Below are 27,690 nucleotides of genomic sequence, written 5' to 3'. Positions count from 1 at the left end.
GAAATCAAAAAAAGTTTAATTTTGGACCCCAACTTGGACCAACTTGAAAACTGGGCCCATAATCAAAAATCTAAACACATGTTCAGATTCAGCATATCAAAGAACCCCAAGAATTCAATTTTTGTTAAAATCAAACTAAGTTTAATTTTGGACCCTTTGGACCTCAATGAAGACCAATTTAAAAAACGGGACCCAAATTAAAAATCTAAAAACACGGTTAGATTTGGCATATCAAAGAACCCCAATAATTCAATTTTCGATGAAATCAAACAAAGTTTAATTTTGGACCCTTTTGACCTCAATATGAACCAATTTGATAGCGGGACCTACAAATAAAAAATCTAAATACATGGTTAGATTCAGCATATCAAAGAACCTCATATATTCAATTTTTGTTGAAATCAAACAAAGTTTAATTTTGGACCCCAATTTGGACCAACTTGAAAACTGGGCCCATAATCAATAAAGTGCTCCGCAGGGCGCAGCTTGATACGACCCTGAACAGTTGGGGGAAGTATGGACACAACATTCAAGCTTGATACAGCTTTGGATTTGGATTGTGATTAAATATTTGACACAGCATAGGTTTCTAACACAGATTGAATGTGGTCTAAGAACTTAAAAATTTTAAATTGGACATTCACCTATTATGGTCCAATATCCAAAATCTAAATACATGGTTAGATTCAGCATATCAAAGAACCCCAAGAATTCAATTTTTGATGAAATCAAACAAAGTTTAATTTTGGACCCTTTTGATCTCAATGTGGACAAAGTTGATAACGGGGCCCAAAAATCAAAAATCTAAATACATGGTTAGATTCAGCATATCAAAGAACCCCATATATTCAATTTTTGTTGAAATCAAACAAAGTTTAATTTTGGACCCCGATTTGGACCAACTTGAAAACTGGGCCCATAATCAAAAATCTAAATACATGTTTAGATTCAGCATATCAAAGAACCCTAAGAATTCAATTTTTGTTAAAATCAAACTAAGTTTAATTTTGGACCCTTTGGACCTTAATGTAGACCAATTTGAAAACGGAACCAAAAATTAAGAATCTAAATACACAGTTAGATTCGGCATATCAAAGAAACCCAATAATTCAATTTTTGATGAAATCAAACAAAGTTTAATTTTGGACCCTTTTGACCTCAATGTGGACAAAGTTGATAACGGGGCCCATAAATAAAAAATCTAAACACATGGTTAGATTCAGCATATCAAAGAACCCCATATATTCAATTTTTGTTGAAATCAAACAAAGTTTAATTTTGGACCCCGATTTGGACCAACTTGAAAACTGGGCCCATAATCAAAAATCTAAATACATGTTTAGATTCAGCATATCAAAGAACCCTAAGAATTCAATTTTTGTTAAAATCAAACTAAGTTTAATTTTGGACCCTTTGGACCTTAATGTAGACCAATTTGAAAACGGAACCAAAATTTAAGAATCTAAATACACAGTTAGATTCGGCATATCAAAGAACCCCAATAATTCAATTTTTGATGAAATCAAACAAAGTTTAATTTTGGACCCTTTGGACCTCAATGTGGACCAATTTAAAAACGGGGCCCAAAATCCAAAAACTAAATACACGGTTAGATTCAGCATATTAAAGAACCCCATGAAATCAAGAATAAAACCCCATTGAAATTGGTCAAGAAATAAGCAATTTATAGGAAGTATCTTCTTTTGCACAATCCTGTGCTATTAAATATTTCTTGCTATTGCGCAGTACTGTACAATTGACAATTTCTTGCTATTGCGCAATATTGTGCTATTGGATATTTCTTGCTATTGCGCAATACTGTGCAATTGAAGATTTCTTGCTATTGCGCAATACTGTGCAATTGAAGATTTCTTGCTATTGTGCAATACTGTGCAATTGAAAATTTCTTGCTATTGCACAATACTTATTATATAATAATTTACACATCCTGTTTGGTGTGTATCTCCTACCATATCATTATTATTTGCTTTTAAATATAAATCAGAAATAACCAACTTAAAATGGAAAATTTTAAAAGAAACATAAAGGAAAAAAAGAAAAAAAAGGAAAAAAAAAATAAATCCCCCCCCAAAATTTTTTGAACCCCCATTATGATTCATCACCCCCAAACTCAATCCCAGCCTTCCCTTTGTGGTATGGTACCTTGCAGTACAATTTCAGAGAGATCCATACACTTGAACACAAGTTATTGTCTGGAAACTAGAAAAAAAAGTGTTTTTTGGCCCCTTTTTGGCCCCAAATTCCTAAACGTTTAGGGCAATTACCCCCAAACTCAAACCCAGCTTTCCCTTTGTGATATGGAACCTTGTAGTACAATTTCAGAAAGATCCATACACTTACACACAAGTTATTGTCATGAAACTAGAAAAATGCTTGTTTTTTGCCCCTTTTTTGGCCCCTAATTCCTAAAATTTGGAGGCAATTACCCCCAAAATCAATCCCAGCATTCCTTTAGTGATATGGAACCTTGTGGTACAATGTCAGAGAGATCCATACACTAACACACAAGTTATGTCAGGAAGTTACAAAAATGCTTATTTTTGGCCCCTTTTTGGCCCCTAATTCCTTTACTGTTATTACCATAACCCCCAAAATCAATCCCAACCTTCCTTTTGTGGTATTGAACCTTGTGGTAAAATTTCATAAAGATCCATTCACTTAAACTAAAGTTAGAGTGTGAAAACCAATGTGTCTTCGGACGACGCCAGACGACGACGACGACGACGCCGGACGACAACGACGCCAACGTCATACCAATATACGACCACAAAAATTTTTTTGCTGTCGTATATAAATCTAAATACATGTTTAGATTCAGCATATCAAAGAACCCCATATATTCAATTTTTGTTGAAATCAAACAAAGTTTAAATACTGGACCCTATCTTGGACCAACTTGAAAACTGGGCCCATAATCAAAAATCTAAACACATGTTTAGATTCAGCAAATCAAAGAACCCCAAGAATTCAATTTTTGTTAAAATCAAACAAAGTTTAATTTTGGACCCCAACTAGGACAAACTTGAAAACTGGGCCCATAATCAAAAATCTAAACACATGTTTAGATTCAGCATATCAAAGAACCCCAAGAATTCAATTTTTGCTAAAATCAAACTAAGTTTAATTTTGGACCCTTTGGACCTTAATGTAGACCAATTTAAAAAACGGGACTTAAAATTAAAAATCTAAATACACGGTTAGATTTGGAATATCATAGAACCCCAATAATTCAATTTTTGATGAAATCAAACAAAGTTTAATTTTGGACCCTTTTGACCTCAATATGAACCAATTTGATAGCGGGGCCCACAAATAAAAATTCTAAATTCATGGTTAGATTCAGCATATCAAAGAACCCCATATATTCAATTTTTGTTGAAATCAAAAAAAGTTTAATTTTGGACCCCAACTTGGACCAACTTGAAAACTGGGCCCATAATCAAAAATCTAAACACATGTTTAGATTCAGCATATCAAAGAACCCCAAGAATTCAATTTTTGTTAAAATCAAACTAAGTTTAATTTTGGACCCTTTGGACCTCAATGAAGACCAATTTAAAAAACGGGACCCAAATTAAAAATCTAAAAACACGGTTAGATTTGGCATATCAAAGAACCCCAATAATTCAATTTTCGATGAAATCAAACAAAGTTTAATTTTGGACCCTTTTGACCTCAATATGAACCAATTTGATAGCGGGACCTACAAATAAAAAATCTAAATACATGGTTAGATTCAGCATATCAAAGAACCTCATATATTCAATTTTTGTTGAAATCAAACAAAGTTTAATTTTGGACCCCAATTTGGACCAACTTGAAAACTGGGCCCATAATCAATAAAGTGCTCCGCAGGGCGCAGCTTGATACGACCCTGAACAGTTGGGGGAAGTATGGACACAACATTCAAGCTTGATACAGCTTTGGATTTGGATTGTGATTAAATATTTGACACAGCATAGGTTTCTAACACAGATTGAATGTGGTCTAAGAACTTAAAAATTTTAAATTGGACATTCACCTATTATGGTCCAATATCCAAAATCTAAATACATGGTTAGATTCAGCATATCAAAGAACCCCAAGAATTCAATTTTTGATGAAATCAAACAAAGTTTAATTTTGGACCCTTTTGATCTCAATGTGGACAAAGTTGATAACGGGGCCCAAAAATCAAAAATCTAAATACATGGTTAGATTCAGCATATCAAAGAACCCCATATATTCAATTTTTGTTGAAATCAAACAAAGTTTAATTTTGGACCCCGATTTGGACCAACTTGAAAACTGGGCCCATAATCAAAAATCTAAATACATGTTTAGATTCAGCATATCAAAGAACCCTAAGAATTCAATTTTTGTTAAAATCAAACTAAGTTTAATTTTGGACCCTTTGGACCTTAATGTAGACCAATTTGAAAACGGAACCAAAAATTAAGAATCTAAATACACAGTTAGATTCGGCATATCAAAGAAACCCAATAATTCAATTTTTGATGAAATCAAACAAAGTTTAATTTTGGACCCTTTTGACCTCAATGTGGACAAAGTTGATAACGGGGCCCATAAATAAAAAATCTAAACACATGGTTAGATTCAGCATATCAAAGAACCCCATATATTCAATTTTTGTTGAAATCAAACAAAGTTTAATTTTGGACCCCGATTTGGACCAACTTGAAAACTGGGCCCATAATCAAAAATCTAAATACATGTTTAGATTCAGCATATCAAAGAACCCTAAGAATTCAATTTTTGTTAAAATCAAACTAAGTTTAATTTTGGACCCTTTGGACCTTAATGTAGACCAATTTGAAAACGGAACCAAAATTTAAGAATCTAAATACACAGTTAGATTCGGCATATCAAAGAACCCCAATAATTCAATTTTTGATGAAATCAAACAAAGTTTAATTTTGGACCCTTTGGACCTCAATGTGGACCAATTTAAAAACGGGGCCCAAAATCCAAAAACTAAATACACGGTTAGATTCAGCATATTAAAGAACCCCATGAAATCAAGAATAAAACCCCATTGAAATTGGTCAAGAAATAAGCAATTTATAGGAAGTATCTTCTTTTGCACAATCCTGTGCTATTAAATATTTCTTGCTATTGCGCAGTACTGTACAATTGACAATTTCTTGCTATTGCGCAATATTGTGCTATTGGATATTTCTTGCTATTGCGCAATACTGTGCAATTGAAAATTTCTTGCTATTGCACAATACTTATTATATAATAATTTACACATCCTGTTTGGTGTGTATCTCCTACCATATCATTATTATTTGCTTTTAAATATAAATCAGAAATAACCAACTTAAAATGGAAAATTTTAAAAGAAACATAAAGGAAAAAAAGAAAAAAAAGGCAAAAAAAAATAAATCCCCCCCCAAAATTTTTTGAACCCCCATTATGATTCATCACCCCCAAACTCAATCCCAGCCTTCCCTTTGTGGTATGGTACCTTGCAGTACAATTTCAGAGAGATCCATACACTTGAACACAAGTTATTGTCTGGAAACTAGAAAAAAAAGTGTTTTTTGGCCCCTTTTTGGCCCCAAATTCCTAAACGTTTAGGGCAATTACCCCCAAACTCAAACCCAGCTTTCCCTTTGTGATATGGAACCTTGTAGTACAATTTCAGAAAGATCCATACACTTACACACAAGTTATTGTCATGAAACTAGAAAAATGCTTGTTTTTTGCCCCTTTTTTGGCCCCTAATTCCTAAAATTTGGAGGCAATTACCCCCAAAATCAATCCCAGCATTCCTTTCCTAACACACAAGTTATGTCAGGAAGTTACAAAAATGCTTATTTTTGGCCCCTTTTTGGCCCCTAATTCCTTTACTGTTATTACCATAACCCCCAAAATCAATCCCAACCTTCCTTTTGTGGTATTGAACCTTGTGGTAAAATTTCATAAAGATCCATTCACTTAAACTAAAGTTAGAGTGTGAAAACCAATGTGTCTTCGGACGACGCCAGACGACGACGCCGGACGACAACGACGCCAACGTCATACCAATATACGACCACAAAAATTTTTTTGCTGTCGTATATAAATCTAAATACATGTTTAGATTCAGCATATCAAAGAACCCCATATATTCAATTTTTGTTGAAATCAAACAAAGTTTAAATACTGGACCCTATCTTGGACCAACTTGAAAACTGGGCCCATAATCAAAAATCTAAACACATGTTTAGATTCAGCAAATCAAAGAACCCCAAGAATTCAATTTTTGTTAAAATCAAACAAAGTTTAATTTTGGACCCCAACTAGGACAAACTTGAAAACTGGGCCCATAATCAAAAATCTAAACACATGTTTAGATTCAGCATATCAAAGAACCCCAAGAATTCAATTTTTGCTAAAATCAAACTAAGTTTAATTTTGGACCCTTTGGACCTTAATGTAGACCAATTTAAAAAACGGGACTTAAAATTAAAAATCTAAATACACGGTTAGATTTGGAATATCATAGAACCCCAATAATTCAATTTTTGATGAAATCAAACAAAGTTTAATTTTGGACCCTTTTGACCTCAATATGAACCAATTTGATAGCGGGGCCCACAAATAAAAATTCTAAATTCATGGTTAGATTCAGCATATCAAAGAACCCCATATATTCAATTTTTGTTGAAATCAAAAAAAGTTTAATTTTGGACCCCAACTTGGACCAACTTGAAAACTGGGCCCATAATCAAAAATCTAAACACATGTTTAGATTCAGCATATCAAAGAACCCCAAGAATTCAATTTTTGTTAAAATCAAACTAAGTTTAATTTTGGACCCTTTGGACCTCAATGAAGACCAATTTAAAAAACGGGACCCAAATTAAAAATCTAAAAACACGGTTAGATTTGGCATATCAAAGAACCCCAATAATTCAATTTTCGATGAAATCAAACAAAGTTTAATTTTGGACCCTTTTGACCTCAATATGAACCAATTTGATAGCGGGGCCTACAAATAAAAAATCTAAATACATGGTTAGATTCAGCATATCAAAGAACCTCATATATTCAATTTTTGTTGAAATCAAACAAAGTTTAATTTTGGACCCCAATTTGGACCAACTTGAAAACTGGGCCCATAATCAATAAAGTGCTCCGCAGGGCGCAGCTTGATACGACCCTGAACAGTTGGGGGAAGTATGGACACAACATTCAAGCTTGATACAGCTTTGGATTTGGATTGTGATTAAATATTTGACACAGCATAGGTTTCTAACACAGATTGAATGTGGTCTAAGAACTTAAAAATTTTAAATTGGACATTCACCTATTATGGTCCAATATCCAAAATCTAAATACATGGTTAGATTCAGCATATCAAAGAACCCCAAGAATTCAATTTTTGATGAAATCAAACAAAGTTTAATTTTGGACCCTTTTGATCTCAATGTGGACAAAGTTGATAACGGGGCCCAAAAATCAAAAATCTAAATACATGGTTAGATTCAGCATATCAAAGAACCCCATATATTCAATTTTTGTTGAAATCAAACAAAGTTTAATTTTGGACCCCGATTTGGACCAACTTGAAAACTGGGCCCATAATCAAAAATCTAAATACATGTTTAGATTCAGCATATCAAAGAACCCTAAGAATTCAATTTTTGTTAAAATCAAACTAAGTTTAATTTTGGACCCTTTGGACCTTAATGTAGACCAATTTGAAAACGGAACCAAAAATTAAGAATCTAAATACACAGTTAGATTCGGCATATCAAAGAAACCCAATAATTCAATTTTTGATGAAATCAAACAAAGTTTAATTTTGGACCCTTTTGACCTCAATGTGGACAAAGTTGATAACGGGGCCCATAAATAAAAAATCTAAATACATGGTTAGATTCAGCATATCAAAGAACCCCATATATTCAATTTTTGTTGAAATCAAACAAAGTTTAATTTTGGACCCCGATTTGGACCAACTTGAAAACTGGGCCCATAATCAAAAATCTAAATACATGTTTAGATTCAGCATATCAAAGAACCCTAAGAATTCAATTTTTGTTAAAATCAAACTAAGTTTAATTTTGGACCCTTTGGACCTTAATGTAGACCAATTTGAAAACGGAACCAAAATTTAAGAATCTAAATACACAGTTAGATTCGGCATATCAAAGAACCCCAATAATTCAATTTTTGATGAAATCAAACAAAGTTTAATTTTGGACCCTTTGGACCTCAATGTGGACCAATTTAAAAACGGGGCCCAAAATCCAAAAACTAAATACACGGTTAGATTCAGCATATTAAAGAACCCCATGAAATCAAGAATAAAACCCCATTGAAATTGGTCAAGAAATAAGCAATTTATAGGAAGTATCTTCTTTTGCACAATCCTGTGCTATTAAATATTTCTTGCTATTGCGCAGTACTGTACAATTGACAATTTCTTGCTATTGCGCAATATTGTGCTATTGGATATTTCTTGCTATTGCGCAATACTGTGCAATTGAAGATTTCTTGCTATTGCGCAATACTGTGCAATTGAAGATTTCTTGCTATTGTGCAATACTGTGCAATTGAAAATTTCTTGCTATTGCACAATACTTATTATATAATAATTTACACATCCTGTTTGGTGTGTATCTCCTACCATATCATTATTATTTGCTTTTAAATATAAATCAGAAATAACCAACTTAAAATGGAAAATTTTAAAAGAAACATAAAGGAAAAAAAGAAAAAAAAGGAAAAAAAAAATAAATCCCCCCCCAAAATTTTTTGAACCCCCATTATGATTCATCACCCCCAAACTCAATCCCAGCCTTCCCTTTGTGGTATGGTACCTTGCAGTACAATTTCAGAGAGATCCATACACTTGAACACAAGTTATTGTCTGGAAACTAGAAAAAAAAGTGTTTTTTGGCCCCTTTTTGGCCCCAAATTCCTAAACGTTTAGGGCAATTACCCCCAAACTCAAACCCAGCTTTCCCTTTGTGATATGGAACCTTGTAGTACAATTTCAGAAAGATCCATACACTTACACACAAGTTATTGTCATGAAACTAGAAAAATGCTTGTTTTTTGCCCCTTTTTTGGCCCCTAATTCCTAAAATTTGGAGGCAATTACCCCCAAAATCAATCCCAGCATTCCTTTAGTGATATGGAACCTTGTGGTACAATGTCAGAGAGATCCATACACTAACACACAAGTTATGTCAGGAAGTTACAAAAATGCTTATTTTTGGCCCCTTTTTGGCCCCTAATTCCTTTACTGTTATTACCATAACCCCCAAAATCAATCCCAACCTTCCTTTTGTGGTATTGAACCTTGTGGTAAAATTTCATAAAGATCCATTCACTTAAACTAAAGTTAGAGTGTGAAAACCAATGTGTCTTCGGACGACGCCAGACGACGACGACGCCGGACGACAACGACGCCAACGTCATACCAATATACGACCACAAAAATTTTTTTGCTGTCGTATATAAATCTAAATACATGTTTAGATTCAGCATATCAAAGAACCCCATATATTCAATTTTTGTTGAAATCAAACAAAGTTTAAATACTGGACCCTATCTTGGACCAACTTGAAAACTGGGCCCATAATCAAAAATCTAAACACATGTTTAGATTCAGCAAATCAAAGAACCCCAAGAATTCAATTTTTGTTAAAATCAAACAAAGTTTAATTTTGGACCCCAACTAGGACAAACTTGAAAACTGGGCCCATAATCAAAAATCTAAACACATGTTTAGATTCAGCATATCAAAGAACCCCAAGAATTCAATTTTTGCTAAAATCAAACTAAGTTTAATTTTGGACCCTTTGGACCTTAATGTAGACCAATTTAAAAAACGGGACTTAAAATTAAAAATCTAAATACACGGTTAGATTTGGAATATCATAGAACCCCAATAATTCAATTTTTGATGAAATCAAACAAAGTTTAATTTTGGACCCTTTTGACCTCAATATGAACCAATTTGATAGCGGGGCCCACAAATAAAAATTCTAAATTCATGGTTAGATTCAGCATATCAAAGAACCCCATATATTCAATTTTTGTTGAAATCAAAAAAAGTTTAATTTTGGACCCCAACTTGGACCAACTTGAAAACTGGGCCCATAATCAAAAATCTAAACACATGTTTAGATTCAGCATATCAAAGAACCCCAAGAATTCAATTTTTGTTAAAATCAAACTAAGTTTAATTTTGGACCCTTTGGACCTCAATGAAGACCAATTTAAAAAACGGGACCCAAATTAAAAATCTAAAAACACGGTTAGATTTGGCATATCAAAGAACCCCAATAATTCAATTTTCGATGAAATCAAACAAAGTTTAATTTTGGACCCTTTTGACCTCAATATGAACCAATTTGATAGCGGGGCCTACAAATAAAAAATCTAAATACATGGTTAGATTCAGCATATCAAAGAACCTCATATATTCAATTTTTGTTGAAATCAAACAAAGTTTAATTTTGGACCCCAATTTGGACCAACTTGAAAACTGGGCCCATAATCAATAAAGTGCTCCGCAGGGCGCAGCTTGATACGACCCTGAACAGTTGGGGGAAGTATGGACACAACATTCAAGCTTGATACAGCTTTGGATTTGGATTGTGATTAAATATTTGACACAGCATAGGTTTCTAACACAGATTGAATGTGGTCTAAGAACTTAAAAATTTTAAATTGGACATTCACCTATTATGGTCCAATATCCAAAATCTAAATACATGGTTAGATTCAGCATATCAAAGAACCCCAAGAATTCAATTTTTGATGAAATCAAACAAAGTTTAATTTTGGACCCTTTTGATCTCAATGTGGACAAAGTTGATAACGGGGCCCAAAAATCAAAAATCTAAATACATGGTTAGATTCAGCATATCAAAGAACCCCATATATTCAATTGTTGTTGAAATCAAACAAAGTTTAATTTTGGACCCCGATTTGGACCAACTTGAAAACTGGGCCCATAATCAAAAATCTAAATACATGTTTAGATTCAGCATATCAAAGAACCCTAAGAATTCAATTTTTGTTAAAATCAAACTAAGTTTAATTTTGGACCCTTTGGACCTTAATGTAGACCAATTTGAAAACGGAACCAAAAATTAAGAATCTAAATACACAGTTAGATTCGGCATATCAAAGAAACCCAATAATTCAATTTTTGATGAAATCAAACAAAGTTTAATTTTGGACCCTTTTGACCTCAATGTGGACAAAGTTGATAACGGGGCCCATAAATAAAAAATCTAAATACATGGTTAGATTCAGCATATCAAAGAACCCCATATATTCAATTTTTGTTGAAATCAAACAAAGTTTAATTTTGGACCCCGATTTGGACCAACTTGAAAACTGGGCCCATAATCAAAAATCTAAATACATGTTTAGATTCAGCATATCAAAGAACCCTAAGAATTCAATTTTTGTTAAAATCAAACTAAGTTTAATTTTGGACCCTTTGGACCTTAATGTAGACCAATTTGAAAACGGAACCAAAATTTAAGAATCTAAATACACAGTTAGATTCGGCATATCAAAGAACCCCAATAATTCAATTTTTGATGAAATCAAACAAAGTTTAATTTTGGACCCTTTGGACCTCAATGTGGACCAATTTAAAAACGGGGCCCAAAATCCAAAAACTAAATACACGGTTAGATTCAGCATATTAAAGAACCCCATGAAATCAAGAATAAAACCCCATTGAAATTGGTCAAGAAATAAGCAATTTATAGGAAGTATCTTCTTTTGCACAATCCTGTGCTATTAAATATTTCTTGCTATTGCGCAGTACTGTACAATTGACAATTTCTTGCTATTGCGCAATATTGTGCTATTGGATATTTCTTGCTATTGCGCAATACTGTGCAATTGAAGATTTCTTGCTATTGCGCAATACTGTGCAATTGAAGATTTCTTGCTATTGTGCAATACTGTGCAATTGAAAATTTCTTGCTATTGCACAATACTTATTATATAATAATTTACACATCCTGTTTGGTGTGTATCTCCTACCATATCATTATTATTTGCTTTTAAATATAAATCAGAAATAACCAACTTAAAATGGAAAATTTTAAAAGAAACATAAAGGAAAAAAAGAAAAAAAAGGAAAAAAAAAATAAATCCCCCCCCAAAATTTTTTGAACCCCCATTATGATTCATCACCCCCAAACTCAATCCCAGCCTTCCCTTTGTGGTATGGTACCTTGCAGTACAATTTCAGAGAGATCCATACACTTGAACACAAGTTATTGTCTGGAAACTAGAAAAAAAAGTGTTTTTTGGCCCCTTTTTGGCCCCAAATTCCTAAACGTTTAGGGCAATTACCCCCAAACTCAAACCCAGCTTTCCCTTTGTGATATGGAACCTTGTAGTACAATTTCAGAAAGATCCATACACTTACACACAAGTTATTGTCATGAAACTAGAAAAATGCTTGTTTTTTGCCCCTTTTTTGGCCCCTAATTCCTAAAATTTGGAGGCAATTACCCCCAAAATCAATCCCAGCATTCCTTTAGTGATATGGAACCTTGTGGTACAATGTCAGAGAGATCCATACACTAACACACAAGTTATGTCAGGAAGTTACAAAAATGCTTATTTTTGGCCCCTTTTTGGCCCCTAATTCCTTTACTGTTATTACCATAACCCCCAAAATCAATCCCAACCTTCCTTTTGTGGTATTGAACCTTGTGGTAAAATTTCATAAAGATCCATTCACTTAAACTAAAGTTAGAGTGTGAAAACCAATGTGTCTTCGGACGACGCCAGACGACGACGACGACGACGCCGGACGACAACGACGCCAACGTCATACCAATATACGACCACAAAAATTTTTTTGCTGTCGTATAAAAATCTAAATACATGTTTAGATTCAGCATATCAAAGAACCCCATATATTCAATTTTTGTTGAAATCAAACAAAGTTTAAATACTGGACCCTATCTTGGACCAACTTGAAAACTGGGCCCATAATCAAAAATCTAAACACATGTTTAGATTCAGCAAATCAAAGAACCCCAAGAATTCAATTTTTGTTAAAATCAAACTAAGTTTAATTTTGGACCCTTTGGACCTCAATGTAGACCAATTTAAAAAACAGGACCCAAAATTAAAAACCTAAATACACGGTTAGATTTGGAATATCAAAGAACCCCAATAATTCAATTTTAGATGAAATCAAACAAAGTTTAATTTTGGACCCTTTTGACCTCAATATGAACCAATTAGATAACGGGGTCCACAAATAAAAAATCTAAATACATGGTTAGATTCAGCATATCAAAGAACCCCATATATTCAATTTTTGTTGAAATCAAACAAAGTTTAATTTTGGACCCCAATTTGGACCAACTTGAAAACTGGGCCAAAAATCAAAAATCTAAATACATGTTTAGATTCAGCATATCAAAGAACCTCATATATTCAATTTTTGCTAAAATCAAACAAAGTTTAATTTTGGACCCTTTGGAATTTAATGTAGACCAATTTGAAAACTGGACCCAAAATTAAAAATCTAAATACACTGTTAGATTCAGCATAACAAATAAATAAATGTGATCAAAGATTTTACAAATCTAATGCACCATACTGTGCAATTAAAGATTACTTCTTGAAATTTTTCAATATTTGAAATTTGAAAAAAAAATAATATTTGAAGAATAATTCTTTTTAATTTCTGAAATCTGAAATGAGAAAAAATTGGCCCCCCACAATTTCTTTTTATCCCCCCCCCCCTTTTTCCCCCAAAAAAATTCTTTCCCTCAAGATATGGTCATAATCTCAATTCAAATTTCCAATGGAGTTGGCAACCATAATTACCCATTTAAATTTACCATAGTGCTAACTTAAATCTATTTTATAATAGAATTAATAAAAATATAGTGTCAAATCTTTCATATGGATTTTTTTGTAAAAAAAAAAGATGAAAACATTTGCAGATATTTTTACTGGTCTTCCTTTATAAATATGCATTTCTTTAAACATAATTTAAAAGCAGTGTAAGGGAAGTAACCAAAACGTTGTATTTGGATTACCTCCCTTACACTGTTTTAGATTATCTTTATTGTTCATTAACCATTACTTTATACATAATTTAAAAGCAGTGTAAGGGAGATAATTTCAATGATGTATTTGATTTATCTCCCTTACACTGCTTTAAATTATGTTTTGTACTAAAGTATTTGTCCATTAACCAGGACAACCTTGTTTTTCCCCCTTTTTTGCCCCTAATTCCTAAACGGTTTGAGCCATAACCCCCCAAAGCAAATCCTAACCATCCCTTTGTGGTATGGAAACTTGTAGTATAATTTCAGAGAGATCCATACACCGTTCCACAGTTATTGTCTGGAAACTAGAAAATGCTCATTTTTGGCCCCTTTTTGGCCCCTAATTCCTTAACTGTTGGTACCATAACCCCCAAAATCAATCCCAACCTTCCTTTTGTGGTATTTAACCTTATGGTCAAATTTCAAAAAGATCCATTCACTTAAACTAAAGTTAGAGTGCGAAAACCAATATGTATTCGGACGACGACACCGGACGACGACGACGACGACGCCAACGTCATATCAATATACGACCACAAAATTTTTTTGCGGTCGTATAAAAACCTCTGTTAGCTGAGATAAATCATGGAAAATAATGTATACTCGATTAAAATTCGAATAAGATTGAAGCATATTGTCTCATCTTTCAAAACCATTTTTCTGTTAAATAATATAGCACTGAGATGTAACAACAAGTGTTTTTATGAACTGCACTATTTATAGACTCAGCTGTCAATTTTGTCAATATCCGGTTCTATTTTAAATGAAAGTGGACTTTCGTTTTCTCGACCTTCATACTGCCAAGTTGCTTTTCAATGAAAAGAAATAAAAACATGTAGCACCACAGCCTCCCAAGAGTGCCTAAAACGACAGCAAAAATTTCTGATCCATTCGGTAATGAAAGGTTGACTGTCAAACGGCAGCGAGAAATAAAAAGTTACAGTCGTGCACCTGCTGACGACAATCAAAGTCTCAATTTCAGGTTTTTTCACAAATATCCTTCTCACAAATCCAAAATATATACGTACATACACTACTTGTGTACAAGTTCAACAACTTTCATGACCGCAGGTTAAGTTTTCTAAATGTTTCAACTGGAAATGAAACTCATGACTGCGATTGTTTTTGATTCCGCCATTTTGTTTTTCACGAGTTTTTTTCTCTCAACAATTTTTGACAGCGTTTTTATGCCCGATACTAATATATTGAATGCATTTGGTGTTCATCATAATATTTATGTATCAACTGGGTCAAGAAACCCGTCATAACGTTATTTTTTCTGTTTGCACTGTGACTGACTAAAAATAGAAATTTATGTATCATTAAGGATACATTCAGCATCTACACCGGTGTGCCAAAAGGATACATTCGGCATGCGCACCAAGGTGCCAAAAGGATACATTCGGTATGAAAGGGCTAATCATGTAACTTTAACCTTGATCACTGATCCATGAAATGAGGTCGAGATCAAGTGAACTCTGTATGACAGACATGTAGACATTGCAAGGAACCCATATACCAAATATAGTTATCCTATTACTCATAATAAGTGAGAAATTCACATGACAAAAAAACTCAAAAAATTTTTTTCAAGCAGTCGCTGAACCATAAAAATGAGGTCAAGGACAATGGACATATGATTGACGGAAACTTCGTAACATAAGGTATCTACATACAAGATATGAAGCATACAGGTCTTCTACCTTCTGAAATATAAAGCTTTATACAAATAGTTTACACCGCCGCCACCACCGCCGGATAGCAATACCTGTCTCGCATACTGCGACTTTCATCGCAGGCGAGACAAAAATTGACAAACCTACCGGTGGTTAATTAAGATTGGACACGAAGGCGCTTGCCAAGTGTAGGACTCGAACTCACAACCTGTGTTACAGTTTAGTGATACAGCAGTTGGACTACTTAGACCACTCTGCTATTGAGGTCTGTGACAATAAAGAGAATGTCTACACAACCTTCAGCAATTCACTGTTTCAGAATCTTAATAATTGTGTGTAGTTCATTGTGTATACATCAAAATGAAAAAAAAAGGTTGGTTCATGTCGGTCGTATTTTTTTTTCATAAATTGTTTCGTCATAAATTAAACTGTTAGTTTTCTCAATTGAATTGTTTCATATTTTTCATGTCGGGGCCTTTTATAGCTGACTATATGGTATGGATTTTTTTCATTGTTGAAGGCCGTACGGTTGCCTATAATTGCTTACCTCCACTTTATTTGAACTATGGTGGATAGTTGTCTCATCTCCTTATTTCTATATGATTGCCAATGTGACAACTGTCCATAAAGACTAAATGACAAAGATATTAATAACCCTTTGGTATTGATCTAATATTGCTCAAAAATTATTTTATTGTTTGTTGACTCTCAAAACCAAATATTTCATACACAGTACTTGTGTCAGATCTAAAAACTATTTCACCAGAAGTATCATTTAACTTTCTATTATTGGCAAATTACATTCTTACGAAAAATAAACAAATTTCGGGTTTTTGCTTTTGCCAGAAAATTACTCTTATTGCATGCCCTTTTTTTATTTCATACATTGCTTTCTACATTACTGGCACATCTCCTAGCAATGATATTAGTTATAAGATTTTAAGATTTATACTTACTGATGACATGAAAAATTGCATCACAGGCATTAATATTTGACAGAAAGGCATTCCCTAATCCTTTTCCTTCATGTGCTCCTTTCACAAGTCCAGCAATGTCAACAACATTTAGAAATGCTGGAACCTTGCTGTAATGCAAAAAGTTAGTGCTTAAAATAAAACAAAGAAAGGAACACCTTAGGATCAAACACGTCCATCTCAAAATATCAATACACGCTAACTGTTATTTCAGCAATTAGCATTCCATAATCAATAACAATGCAATCAGTATAATAACAATATTGTGTATTTATACTTCTGTTCTATTTACCAAAGGAGATTTCAAACAAGAGGCTCCTAAGGGCCAGAATCACGTGGTAAAAATATGCCATTTTTACCTTAATTGCAATCAGTTCTATTATAAAAATAAGAAGATGTGGTATGATTGCTAATGAGACTCTCCACAACAGATCAAATGACACAGAAATTAACAACTATAGGTCACTGTACGGCCTTCAACAATGAGTAAAACCCATACCGCATAGTCAGCTATAAAAGGCCCCAAAATGACAAATGTAAAAAAATTCAAACGAGAAAAATAACGGCCTGATTTATGTACAAAATAATGAATGAAACACAAATATGATATACAGCAACAAACAACAACCACTGAATTACAGGCTCCTGACTTTCCTGATATTAGCTTATTTTCAAATCTTAATATGTGGCATTTTTGTAGATGATATAGTTATTGATGATCATTTTGAGCTCACTTTGCATCCATAGTCGTCCTTAGTTGTCCATAATTCATTATCTTTTACAAAGATCATCTCCTCTGAAACTACTGGGCCAAATTTAACCAAATTTGGCCACAATCATCAATAGGGTATCTAATGTTTAAAGAAAATGTCTGATGACCCTGCCTGCTGACAAACATTTTCTTGAAAACCATTATAGATAGAGAAAATCTGACAGAACAAAAATGTTCAGAATGATGAGATCTACATATTGACATCAAAACTATAAGACAACTTCTTTATGCATTTTTGCCTATTATCTTGAAAACTATAACAGAACGATAACAACTTTATTTAGTAAATGTTGATCAGTAAGACAAGATCTACATATTGGCAACAATAAAGGAAATCTTCAGTCGAGTCGTTATTGGAGTAAATACCCTTTATTGGCTTACAATCATTCCAAACACTAAATATAGTTGAACTATGGCTTAAAGAATCTGGGATACGGACTTAACCATGAAAACTTAACCTTGATCACTGATCCATAAAATGAGACTGAGGTCAGGCTGTCTGACAAACATGTAGACCTTGCCCGCATCCCATATACCAAATATAGTTATTCTATTACTTATAATAATTAAGTATTTCACATGACAAAAAAACTCTGAATTTTTTACAAGCAGTCGCTAAAGCATGAAATTGTGGTCAAGAACAATGGACATATGAGTCATGATAGACTGCAACTTCGTAAAATAAGGCATCTTTATACAGAAGCATCCTGGTCTTTTACCTTCTGAAATATAAGGTTTTATACAAATAGTTTATGCAGTCGCTGCTGGATTGTTATCCCTATGTCGCTCATTTTGCGACAAAACCCTATAAGAAATTTTATGAAGTAAATTCTGTGAATCTGTCAATACAAGTTCTTTGATGCAGTGACTTCTAGTATGCATTTGACAGTTTGAAAAAGAGAACCCCCCACTTTCATATCATTTTCAACTGTATGAAATAATTTCCAGATCCTTGAAACAAAGACAAAAACAAAGCCTGGCTTGATACTGGCACAAAATGAGGTGGGGTTAACTGTTAAACCACTTTGTCTTTCTAGATAGTGTGCCTCATACTAAACTTCACCATAAAAAATCTGGACAGTGAAGTTTTTGACAATTTCGAAAAATCATCAAAATCAAAACATAATTTAATTTTATAATAGCCTGGTCTAAAGATTTCATCCAGATTAATGGAAGCATACTCAAATTACATAAATTGTGATACATATGAAAACGTTAAAGTCCCATTACTCTGTATCAACTAACTTGAAAATTGTCAAAACTAAAATGGAGCTTACTGTTATTTGGTAGTGACATCTGGGACTATTATACTAACGGGACTGGAAACTGATCGATCTGTTGAGATTTCATTGCCCCCATAGCGGATTATTAATTTTTTGTTTTGATTGACAGCTTATCATGTCACGTAGTAAATTAGCATTCGGTACATGAATGTAAACAATAGATTTCGGCAAACAAGTCAGCATATATATAATACTGTTAATATCGGTGGATTTGAAATAAAAAAGATAATTATTAAATTAATTAGTTTAAATGCAAAAAATATATATTGTTTACAAAAAATTATTAATAAGTAGTCAATATATTAGTGTTGAAAATAAACCAGATAAAGTCGAAATGCCGGCGCTTTACTTGACCGCTAAGAAAACAACGTGTCAAAGGTTAACAGATCATAATTAATCCTGATAAAAACAATAAGTGTGCAATAAAAACAGTGTTTACAATTTCAGTTCATAATTAATTCATATAACAAAAGTTACCCAGGTCTCATAAAAATATAGCCACATTGTTTTGAACTTTTGTGAACTTCGTGTTTACACCAAAATTTCAATATGGCTGTGAAAGGGCCTACTTTTGTAGTTCTAATTATGGAACCTAGTGTATATGTTTTCATGAAGTCATATGCTAATGCCACCAGAAGACCATTACTAAGCAAAATTAACCCTGATTATAATAAAAATATTGCACACATAAAAAGGAGTAGGTAATTTTATAGGAACAGTATAATTTATTTGAGCCGTGCATGTGGGTTCAGGTTGTAATGAGAAAGAGATTTATATTCCACTTTTTATTTTAAAAAGTGACAATAAAAATAGGCAAATCCAAACTATAACCTATAAATATGATTTTACAACAAACGGAACTTGCGTATCTCTTTTCAATCAACAGTAATAAGAAATTTTATGAATCATATACTTTTTTCCACATCGTCCCCACGCTATTTTCATCCTGAAAATTTCAATCTTTATGTGTCATTTTTACACTTAAGACGGGATTTGGTAATTAATAACAACTGTCAAAGATCGAGATATCTTTTATCATTATAGTAATCATGTTTATATTAAGGATTATCATTTCAAATAACTATAAATAAAAAAACAAATTACCGAAATTATAAGATCAAGGCACGCTGTCACTGTCAAAACAATATGGCGTATCGATAAATAGCGCCGGTAAAGTCTTGTTCTAAAGACCGTGATGTTGATATTATTACACTAATAAGTGTAACGGTTTCCAGTCCCGTTAGTATAATAGTCCCAGGTGACATCAACATGTGGTAAATTACATCTGACATTTTAGAATATATAACTAGACACTGACAGCATACCAGTAATTAACAATATATCAAAACAAAACAAGTGGAAAGATGATACTGCCAACAGATACTTCCTGAACCTCACATGAGTCAGGTATCTAAATTGTTACCAATACCTTCAATAAGAGTCACAACATTCAGAACAAGAATGCACATGCTGAATTGTCTCTCCTGCTTTACTAACCATTATTGATTTGATATTGATTGTCCTAAAGATAAAGTATACAAGAAGAATCACATAAACTTAAGATTATCAATGATCAATAAAATAATGAGGTAGGTCAGATAAACCAAGCCAAACAATTACAAACATTCCATACACCAAATATAGTTGACCTATTGCTTAAAGTATACACAATACAGACCAAACCATGAAAATGTAATATTGACCAATGAACTATGAAAATGAGGTCAAGGACAGATGATACCTGCCAGACAGATATATACACCTTACAATCATTCCATACACCAAATATAGTTGGCCTATTGCTTATAGTATAATAAAAACAGACCAAAACATAAAACTTAACATTGACCAATGAACATGTGAGGACAATGTCAGATGAAACCTGCCAGACTGACATGTACAACGTACAATTATTCCATACATCAAATAAAGTTGACCTTCTGCTTACAGTATCTGAGAAATGGACCAAATAATGTAACTTTAACCTTGATCACTGATCCATGAAATGAGCTCGAGGTCATGTGAAACCTGTCTGACGACAGGAAGATTTTGCAAGGAACCCATATACCAAATATAGTTATCCCACTACTCATAACGAGTGAGAAATTCACATGACAAAAAAAACTTGGAATAAAATATTTTCTAAATTTTGCTCTGGATACTGTATTTTGATCATAAAAAGTTTCTGTCAAATTTTCTCAACAAAGTTATTGATGTCTGAAAATTTTTAACCTTAGACTCTATGATTATCTATATGTACAACAGATTGAATCTAAATGTGGATGATGCTGAAGAAGGATCATAGGATTCGGATCATTCCAATGTCTTGCTTCCAGGACAAAATATTGCAGGCTCCACAAAAAATGTAACATTTCAAGGAAACCAACTATACACAAAAGTAACTATTTTCAGTAACAGTGATCTTGTATATTGATCTTTTTGAATCCAAAATAGATAAAGTATAAACTTCTTCCCAATATCTTTCATCTGTATTAGTTTCATTCCAATCAAGCAAGGGGGGGTTGGAAGCATAATAAGAAAGTAGATGAAATAATTTGCAATTCTTTCAAAGCTTGCATACTGAACAGAATCAACATCTCACTTCCATTTCAATGGACTTAGAAATTACCTGGCTGGTTTATAGTGATCACAGAGATAGTCAAATCTTGCATCTGGAACTGGAACTCTGCCTGAAATTATGTTAAATTAAACAAGTTATTCAAGAATATTATAATGCACTGGTTTACACTTCATTACACAATTGACAAATAATTTCCTTATCATATCTCATCTACTAATGTGACAAAAATTTCTGTAGACAGGAAGATTTTTTATTTCTTATTTCTAATTCTGTTCACTGCAGATGGTTTGAACATTAACGCTTACATATATCATTTACATAGGTACTATAATCTTTTTAAAATAAATCTAATTATTAAAATTGCCCCAGAATAAAATAGGAGTCAACTTTTTTTTTAAAACTTGATTTTAACAAAAAATTCTCTGAGACTGATATCATCAAGATGCTTGCTCTTTTTATTTTCAACATATTTGTTACAGTTGGAGGACATGTATTTCAACAAACAAGCACCATTCCTGTGGGAACCAACTGTGCTCCTCAACTTGTTCCTTTATTCCTCATTTTATTGAGCAAGCATCATCCTTAACTTCACATTCTGCTATAAAGATAATGTATTCTCACTAAATAATTCAAAGCTTAGTGACTGTGTTGAATATCTTTCCTGTCGAACTTGAAATATAGGATACAACAGATACAGTTAAGTCTGCCTCATATCTTGACTTACATCTAGAAATCAACAATGAGGGTCGGTTGAGAACAAAACTTAACAACAAAAGAGATAATTTCAGATTTCCATTATTTAACCTTTTATTTCTGTGTAGCAACATGCCAGCAATGCCTGCAAATGGAGTCTATATCTTCTAGTTGATAAAACATTTCAGAGGTTGCCCTTCCTATTATGATTTCCTTTATAGAGGCTTGCTGCTTACAAGGAAGCTTTTGAACCAATAGTTCCAAGTGGTAATGTTGAAGTCATCCCTTTAATAAAATGCTCCGCAGGGCGCAGCTTGATACGACCGCAGAGGTCGAACCCTGAACAGTTGGGGGAAGTATGGACACAACATTCAAGCTTGATACAGCTTTGGATTTGGATTGTGATTAAATATTTGACACAGCATAGGTTTCTAACACAGATTGAATGTGGTCTAAGAACTTAAAAATTTTAAATTGGACATTCACCTATTATGGTCCAATATCCAAAATCTAAATACATGGTTAGATTCAGCATATCAAAGAACCCCAAGAATTCATTTTTTGATGAAATCAAACAAAGTTTAATTTTGGACCCTTTTGACCTCAATGTGGACAAAGTTGATAACGGGGCCCAAAAATCAAAAATCTAAATACATGGTTAGATTCAGCATATCAAAGAACCCCATATATTCAATTTTTGTTGAAATCAAACAAAGTTTAATTTTGGACCCCGATTTGGACCAACTTGAAAACTGGGCCCATAATCAAAAATCTAAATACATGTTTAGATTCAGCATATCAAAGAACCCTAAGAATTCAATTTTTGTTAAAATCAAACTAAGTTTAATTTTTGACCCTTTGGACCTTAATGTAGACCAATTTGAAAACGGAACCAAAAATTAAGAATCTAAATACACAGTTAGATTCGGCATATCAAAGAACCCCAATAATTCAATTTTTGATGAAATCAAACAAAGTTTAATTTTGGACCCTTTGGACCTCAATGTGGACCAATTTAAAAACGGGGCTCAAAATCCAAAAACCAAAAATATTAAAGAACCCCATGAAATCAAGAATAAAACCCCATTGAAATTGGTCAAGAAATAAGCAATTTATAGGAAGTATCTTCTTTTGCACAATCCTGTGCTATTAAATATTTCTTGCTATTGCGCAATACTGTACAATTGAAAATTTCTTGCTATTGCGCAATATTGTGCTATTGGATATTTCTTGCTATTGCGCAATACTGTGCAATTGAAGATTTCTTGCTATTGCGCAATACTGTGCAATTGAAAATTTCTTGCTATTGCACAATACTTATTATATAATAATTTACACATCCTGTTTGGTGTGTATCTCCTACCATATCATTATTATTTGATTTTAAATATAAATCAGAAATAACCAACTTAAAATGGAAAATTTTAAAAGAAACAAAAAAGGAAAAAAAGAAAAAAAAGGAAAAAAAAATAAATCCCCCCCCCAAATTTTTTGAACCCCCATTATGATTCATCACCCCCAAACTCAATCCCAGCCTTCCCTTTGTGGTATGGTACCTTGCAGTACAATTTCAGAGAGATCCATACACTTGAACACAAGTTATTGTCTGGAAACTAGAAAAAAATGTGTTTTTTGGCCCCTTTTTGGCCCCAAATTCCTAAACGTTTAGGGCAATTACCCCCAAACTCAAACCCAGCTTTCCCTTTGTGATATGGAACCTTGTAGTACAATTTCAGAAAGATCCATACACTTACACACAAGTTATTGTCATGAAACTAGAAAAATGCTTGTTTTTTGCCCCTTTTTTGGCCCCTAATTCCTAAAATTTGGAGGCAATTACCCCCAAAATCAATCCCAGCATTCCTTTAGTGATATGGAACCTTGTGGTACAATGTCAGAGAGAACCATACACTAACACACAAGTTATGTCTGGAAGTTACAAAAATGCTTATTTTTGGCCCCTTTTTGGCCCCTAATTCCTTTACTGTTATTACCATAACCCCCAAAATCAATCCCAACCTTCCTTTTGTGGTATTGAACCTTGTGGTAAAATTTCATAAAGATCCATTCACTTAAACTAAAGTTAGAGTGCGAAAACCAATGTGTCTTCGGACGACGCCGGACGACGACGACGACGACGACGACGCCAACGTCATACCAATATACGACCACAAAAATTTTTTTTTCGGTCTTATAAAAATTGATCAGAGACATGACAAGTTGGTTGACAGTTATGTATTATCTGTGTAAGAGATGACAATTGATATGTTCCAATAGTCTTGTCCACATTCCTGTCCTCTATCTTTGATTGTAACATCACCCAATGAGACTCATTACAGAATTTGTACTTACCATGAATAACACAACAGGTGCCACTAGTGGAGCAGGATCTGCTTACTCTTCCAGAGCGCCTCCTAGTTTTGTTTTGAGCAAGTTCATGAATTTACATGTACCATTGTTTTTGTTTTTGGTGATTTCTTAGTGTTAGGCAAGAGACATTTATCAATCTACCATTGTAAGGCTCTAAATTACTGGATATGACTCATCAATGTATTTCAAGAATTACATGACAGGTGTGACTAGTGGAGCAGATGTTGACCATTCTGGAGCACATGTGATCACTCTCAGTTATTGGTTTGGTTGCTCATTCTTTGGTTTTCTATGTAAGAGTTTTGTGAACTTGTTTTTCTTTTCGTTGTCTTTTTTTTCCTATGGTGTCAATGCAAGTTTCTCTCAACTTATGCTTGCCGGTTCCCAGAACTCTTGTAAGAAAATTAGCTTAAAATTCACCATGGCAGAAAAAACTAGAGGCTCTCTAGAGCCTGTGTTGCTCACCTGATTCTACTTTGGTTTTGGAAATCATGTAAAAATAGATTAAAATCATAACAGATACCCTAATAATGATTGAGGCTAAATTCGGTTTAATATTGGCCCCGTAATTTAATCAAAAGCAGAAGACTTTTGTAAAGTTTACAGAAATTACCAATAAATTCATTGAAATTGTAGAATATGACTTTATAAGGACAATAACTCCAACAAGATGTCAATTGACAATTTTGCTCATGTTGACTTATGTGTAGATCTTCTTTTCTAGATATTTTTGCAGTTTATAGTATATCTCAATCTATAAAGATACATGTATTAAGGTCTTCATCAGCACCTCATAAGGAACATTTATGCCATGTTTGGTTTCATCCCATTCAGTGCTCCTCTAGAAGAAGCATTTGTATGTATTTCCCATAGGGTCTTATGTTAAATTAAGTCCCCTGCTGGCGGCAATCTTGGATGATGGTTCGGCTACAAAGTAACAACACTTGGTCAGCACCTCATTAGGAACATTCTTGCCATGTTTGGTTTCATTCTATTAAATAGTTCTCTAAAAGAAACATTTGTATGTATTTCCCTTGGGTCCTATGTTAAACTTACTCCCCCTGCTGGCAGCCATCTTGGATGACAAATCAGCTACAAAGTAACAACACTTGGTCAGCAACTCAAAAGAAACATTCATACCATGTTTGGTTTCAATCCATTAAGGCGGTTTTCTAGAAGAAGAAATTTTTATATATTTCCCATAGGGTCCTTTGTAAAACTAAGTCCCCTGTTGGCAGCCATCTTGGTTGATGGATCGCCCCCAAAATAACAACACTTGGTCAGCACCTCATAAGGAACATTCATGCCATGTTTGGTTTCATTCCATTCAGTGGTTCTCTAAAAGAAAACATTTGTATGTATTTCCCATAGGGTCATATGTTAAACTAAGTCCCGCTGGCAGCCATCTTGGATGATTGATCGCCTACAAAGTTACAACACTTGGTCAGCACCTCATAAGGAACATTCATGCCATGTTTGGTTTCCATTAAGTGGTTCCTCAAAAGAAGACTTTTGTATGTATTTCACATAAGGTTGTGTTAAAATAAGTTCCCTGCTGGCAGCCATCTTGGATGATTGATTGGCTACAAAGTAACAATACTTCGTCAGCACCTCATAAGGAACATTCATGTCATGTTTGGTTTCATTCCATTCAGTGGTTCTCTAAAAGAAGACATTTGTATGTATTGTCCATAGGGTCCTTTGTTAAACTACGTTCCCCGCTGGCAGCCATCTTGGATGATTGATTGGCTACAAAGTAACAACACTTGGCCAGCACCTAATTATGAACATTCATGCCATGTTTGGTTTCATTCCATTCAGTGGTTCTCTAAAAGAAAACATTTGTATGTATTTCCCATAGGGTCCTATGTTAAACTAAGTCCCCGCTCGCGGCCATCTTGGATGATTGATTGCCTAAAAAGTTACAACCCTTGGTCAGCACCTCATAAGGAACATTTATGCCATGTTTGGTTTCATTCCATTCATTGGTTCTCTAAAAGAAAACATTTGTATGTATTTCCCATAGGGTCCTATGTTAAACTAAGTCCCCGCTGGCAGCCATCTTGGATGATTGATCGCCTACAAAGTTACAACACTTGGTCAGCACCTCATAAGGAACATTCATGCCATGTTTAGTTTCATTCCATTTTGTGGTTCCTCAAAAGAAGACTTTTGTATGTATTTCACATAGGGTCCTTTGTTAAACTTAGTTCCCCTCTGGCAGCCATCTTGGATGATTGATTGGCTACAAAGTAACAACACTTGGTCAGCACCTCATAAGAAACATTCATGCCATGTTTGGTTTCATTCCATTCAGTGGTTCTCTAAAAGAAGACATTTGTATGTATTGTCCATAGGGTCCTTTGTTAAACTAAGTTCCCTGCTGGCAGCCATCTTGGATGATTGATTGGCTACAAAGTAACAACACTTGGCCAGCACCTAATTAGGAACATTCATGCCATGTTTGGTTTCATTCCATTCAGTGGTTCTCTAAAAGAAAACATTTGTATGTATTTCCCATAGGGTCCTATGTTAAACTAAGTCCCCGCTGGTGGCCATCTTGGATGATTGATTGACTACAAAGTTACAACACTTGGTCAGCAACTTATAAGCAACATTCATGCCATGTTTGAATTCATTCCATTCAGTGGTTCTCTAAAAGAAAACATTTGTATGTATTTCCCATAGGGTCCTATGTTAAACTAAGTCCCGCTGGCAGCCATCTTGGATGATTGGTCGCCTACAAAGTTACAACACTTGGTCAGCACCTCATAAGGAACATTCATGCCATGTTTGGTTTCATTCCATTTTGTGGTTCCTCAAAAGAAGACTTTTGTATGTATTTCATATAGGGTCCTTTGTTAAACTAAGTTCTCCTCTGGCAGCCATATTGGATGATTGATTGGCTACAAAGTAACAACACTTGGTCAGCACCTCATAAGGAACATTCATGCCATGTTTGGTTTCATTCCATTCAGTGGTTCTCTAAAAGAAGACATTTGTATGTATTGTCCATAGGGTCCTTTGTTAAACTTAGTTCCCCGCTGGCAGCCATCTTGGATGATTGATTGGCTACAAAGTAACAACACTAGGCCAGCACCTAATTAGGAACATTCATGCCATGTTTGGTTTCATTCCATTCAGTGGTTCTCTAAAAGAAAACATTTGTATGTATTTCCCATAGGGTCCTATGTTAAACTAAATCCCCGCTGGTGGCCATCTTGGATGATTGATTGCCTACAAAGTTACAACACTTGGTCAGCACC

General features: G+C 33.8%; 1 protein-coding gene across 2 annotated transcripts in view; it reads right to left on the bottom strand.

Annotated features, from left to right (window-relative positions):
- LOC127718911 (obg-like ATPase 1) overlaps positions 1–27,690 on the bottom strand; it is a 128,700-nt gene that overhangs the window by 56,764 nt on the left and 44,246 nt on the right. For both annotated transcript variants that reach the window (XM_052225004.1, XM_052225005.1), the window contains 2 exons: positions 21,410–21,470; positions 16,708–16,835 (listed from right to left, as the gene is read on the bottom strand). In XM_052225004.1, coding sequence (XP_052080964.1) covers positions 16,708–16,835; positions 21,410–21,470 — 189 coding nt within the window. The remainder of the gene's footprint in view (positions 1–16,707; positions 16,836–21,409; positions 21,471–27,690) is intronic.

Source organism: Mytilus californianus, unplaced genomic scaffold (assembly GCF_021869535.1).
Source record: "Mytilus californianus isolate M0D057914Y unplaced genomic scaffold, xbMytCali1.0.p SCAF_10, whole genome shotgun sequence".
NCBI lineage: Eukaryota > Metazoa > Mollusca > Bivalvia > Mytilida > Mytilidae > Mytilus > Mytilus californianus.
The sequence above is the reverse complement of the archived record's forward strand: the minus strand, read 5'-3'. Positions and strand labels throughout refer to the sequence as shown.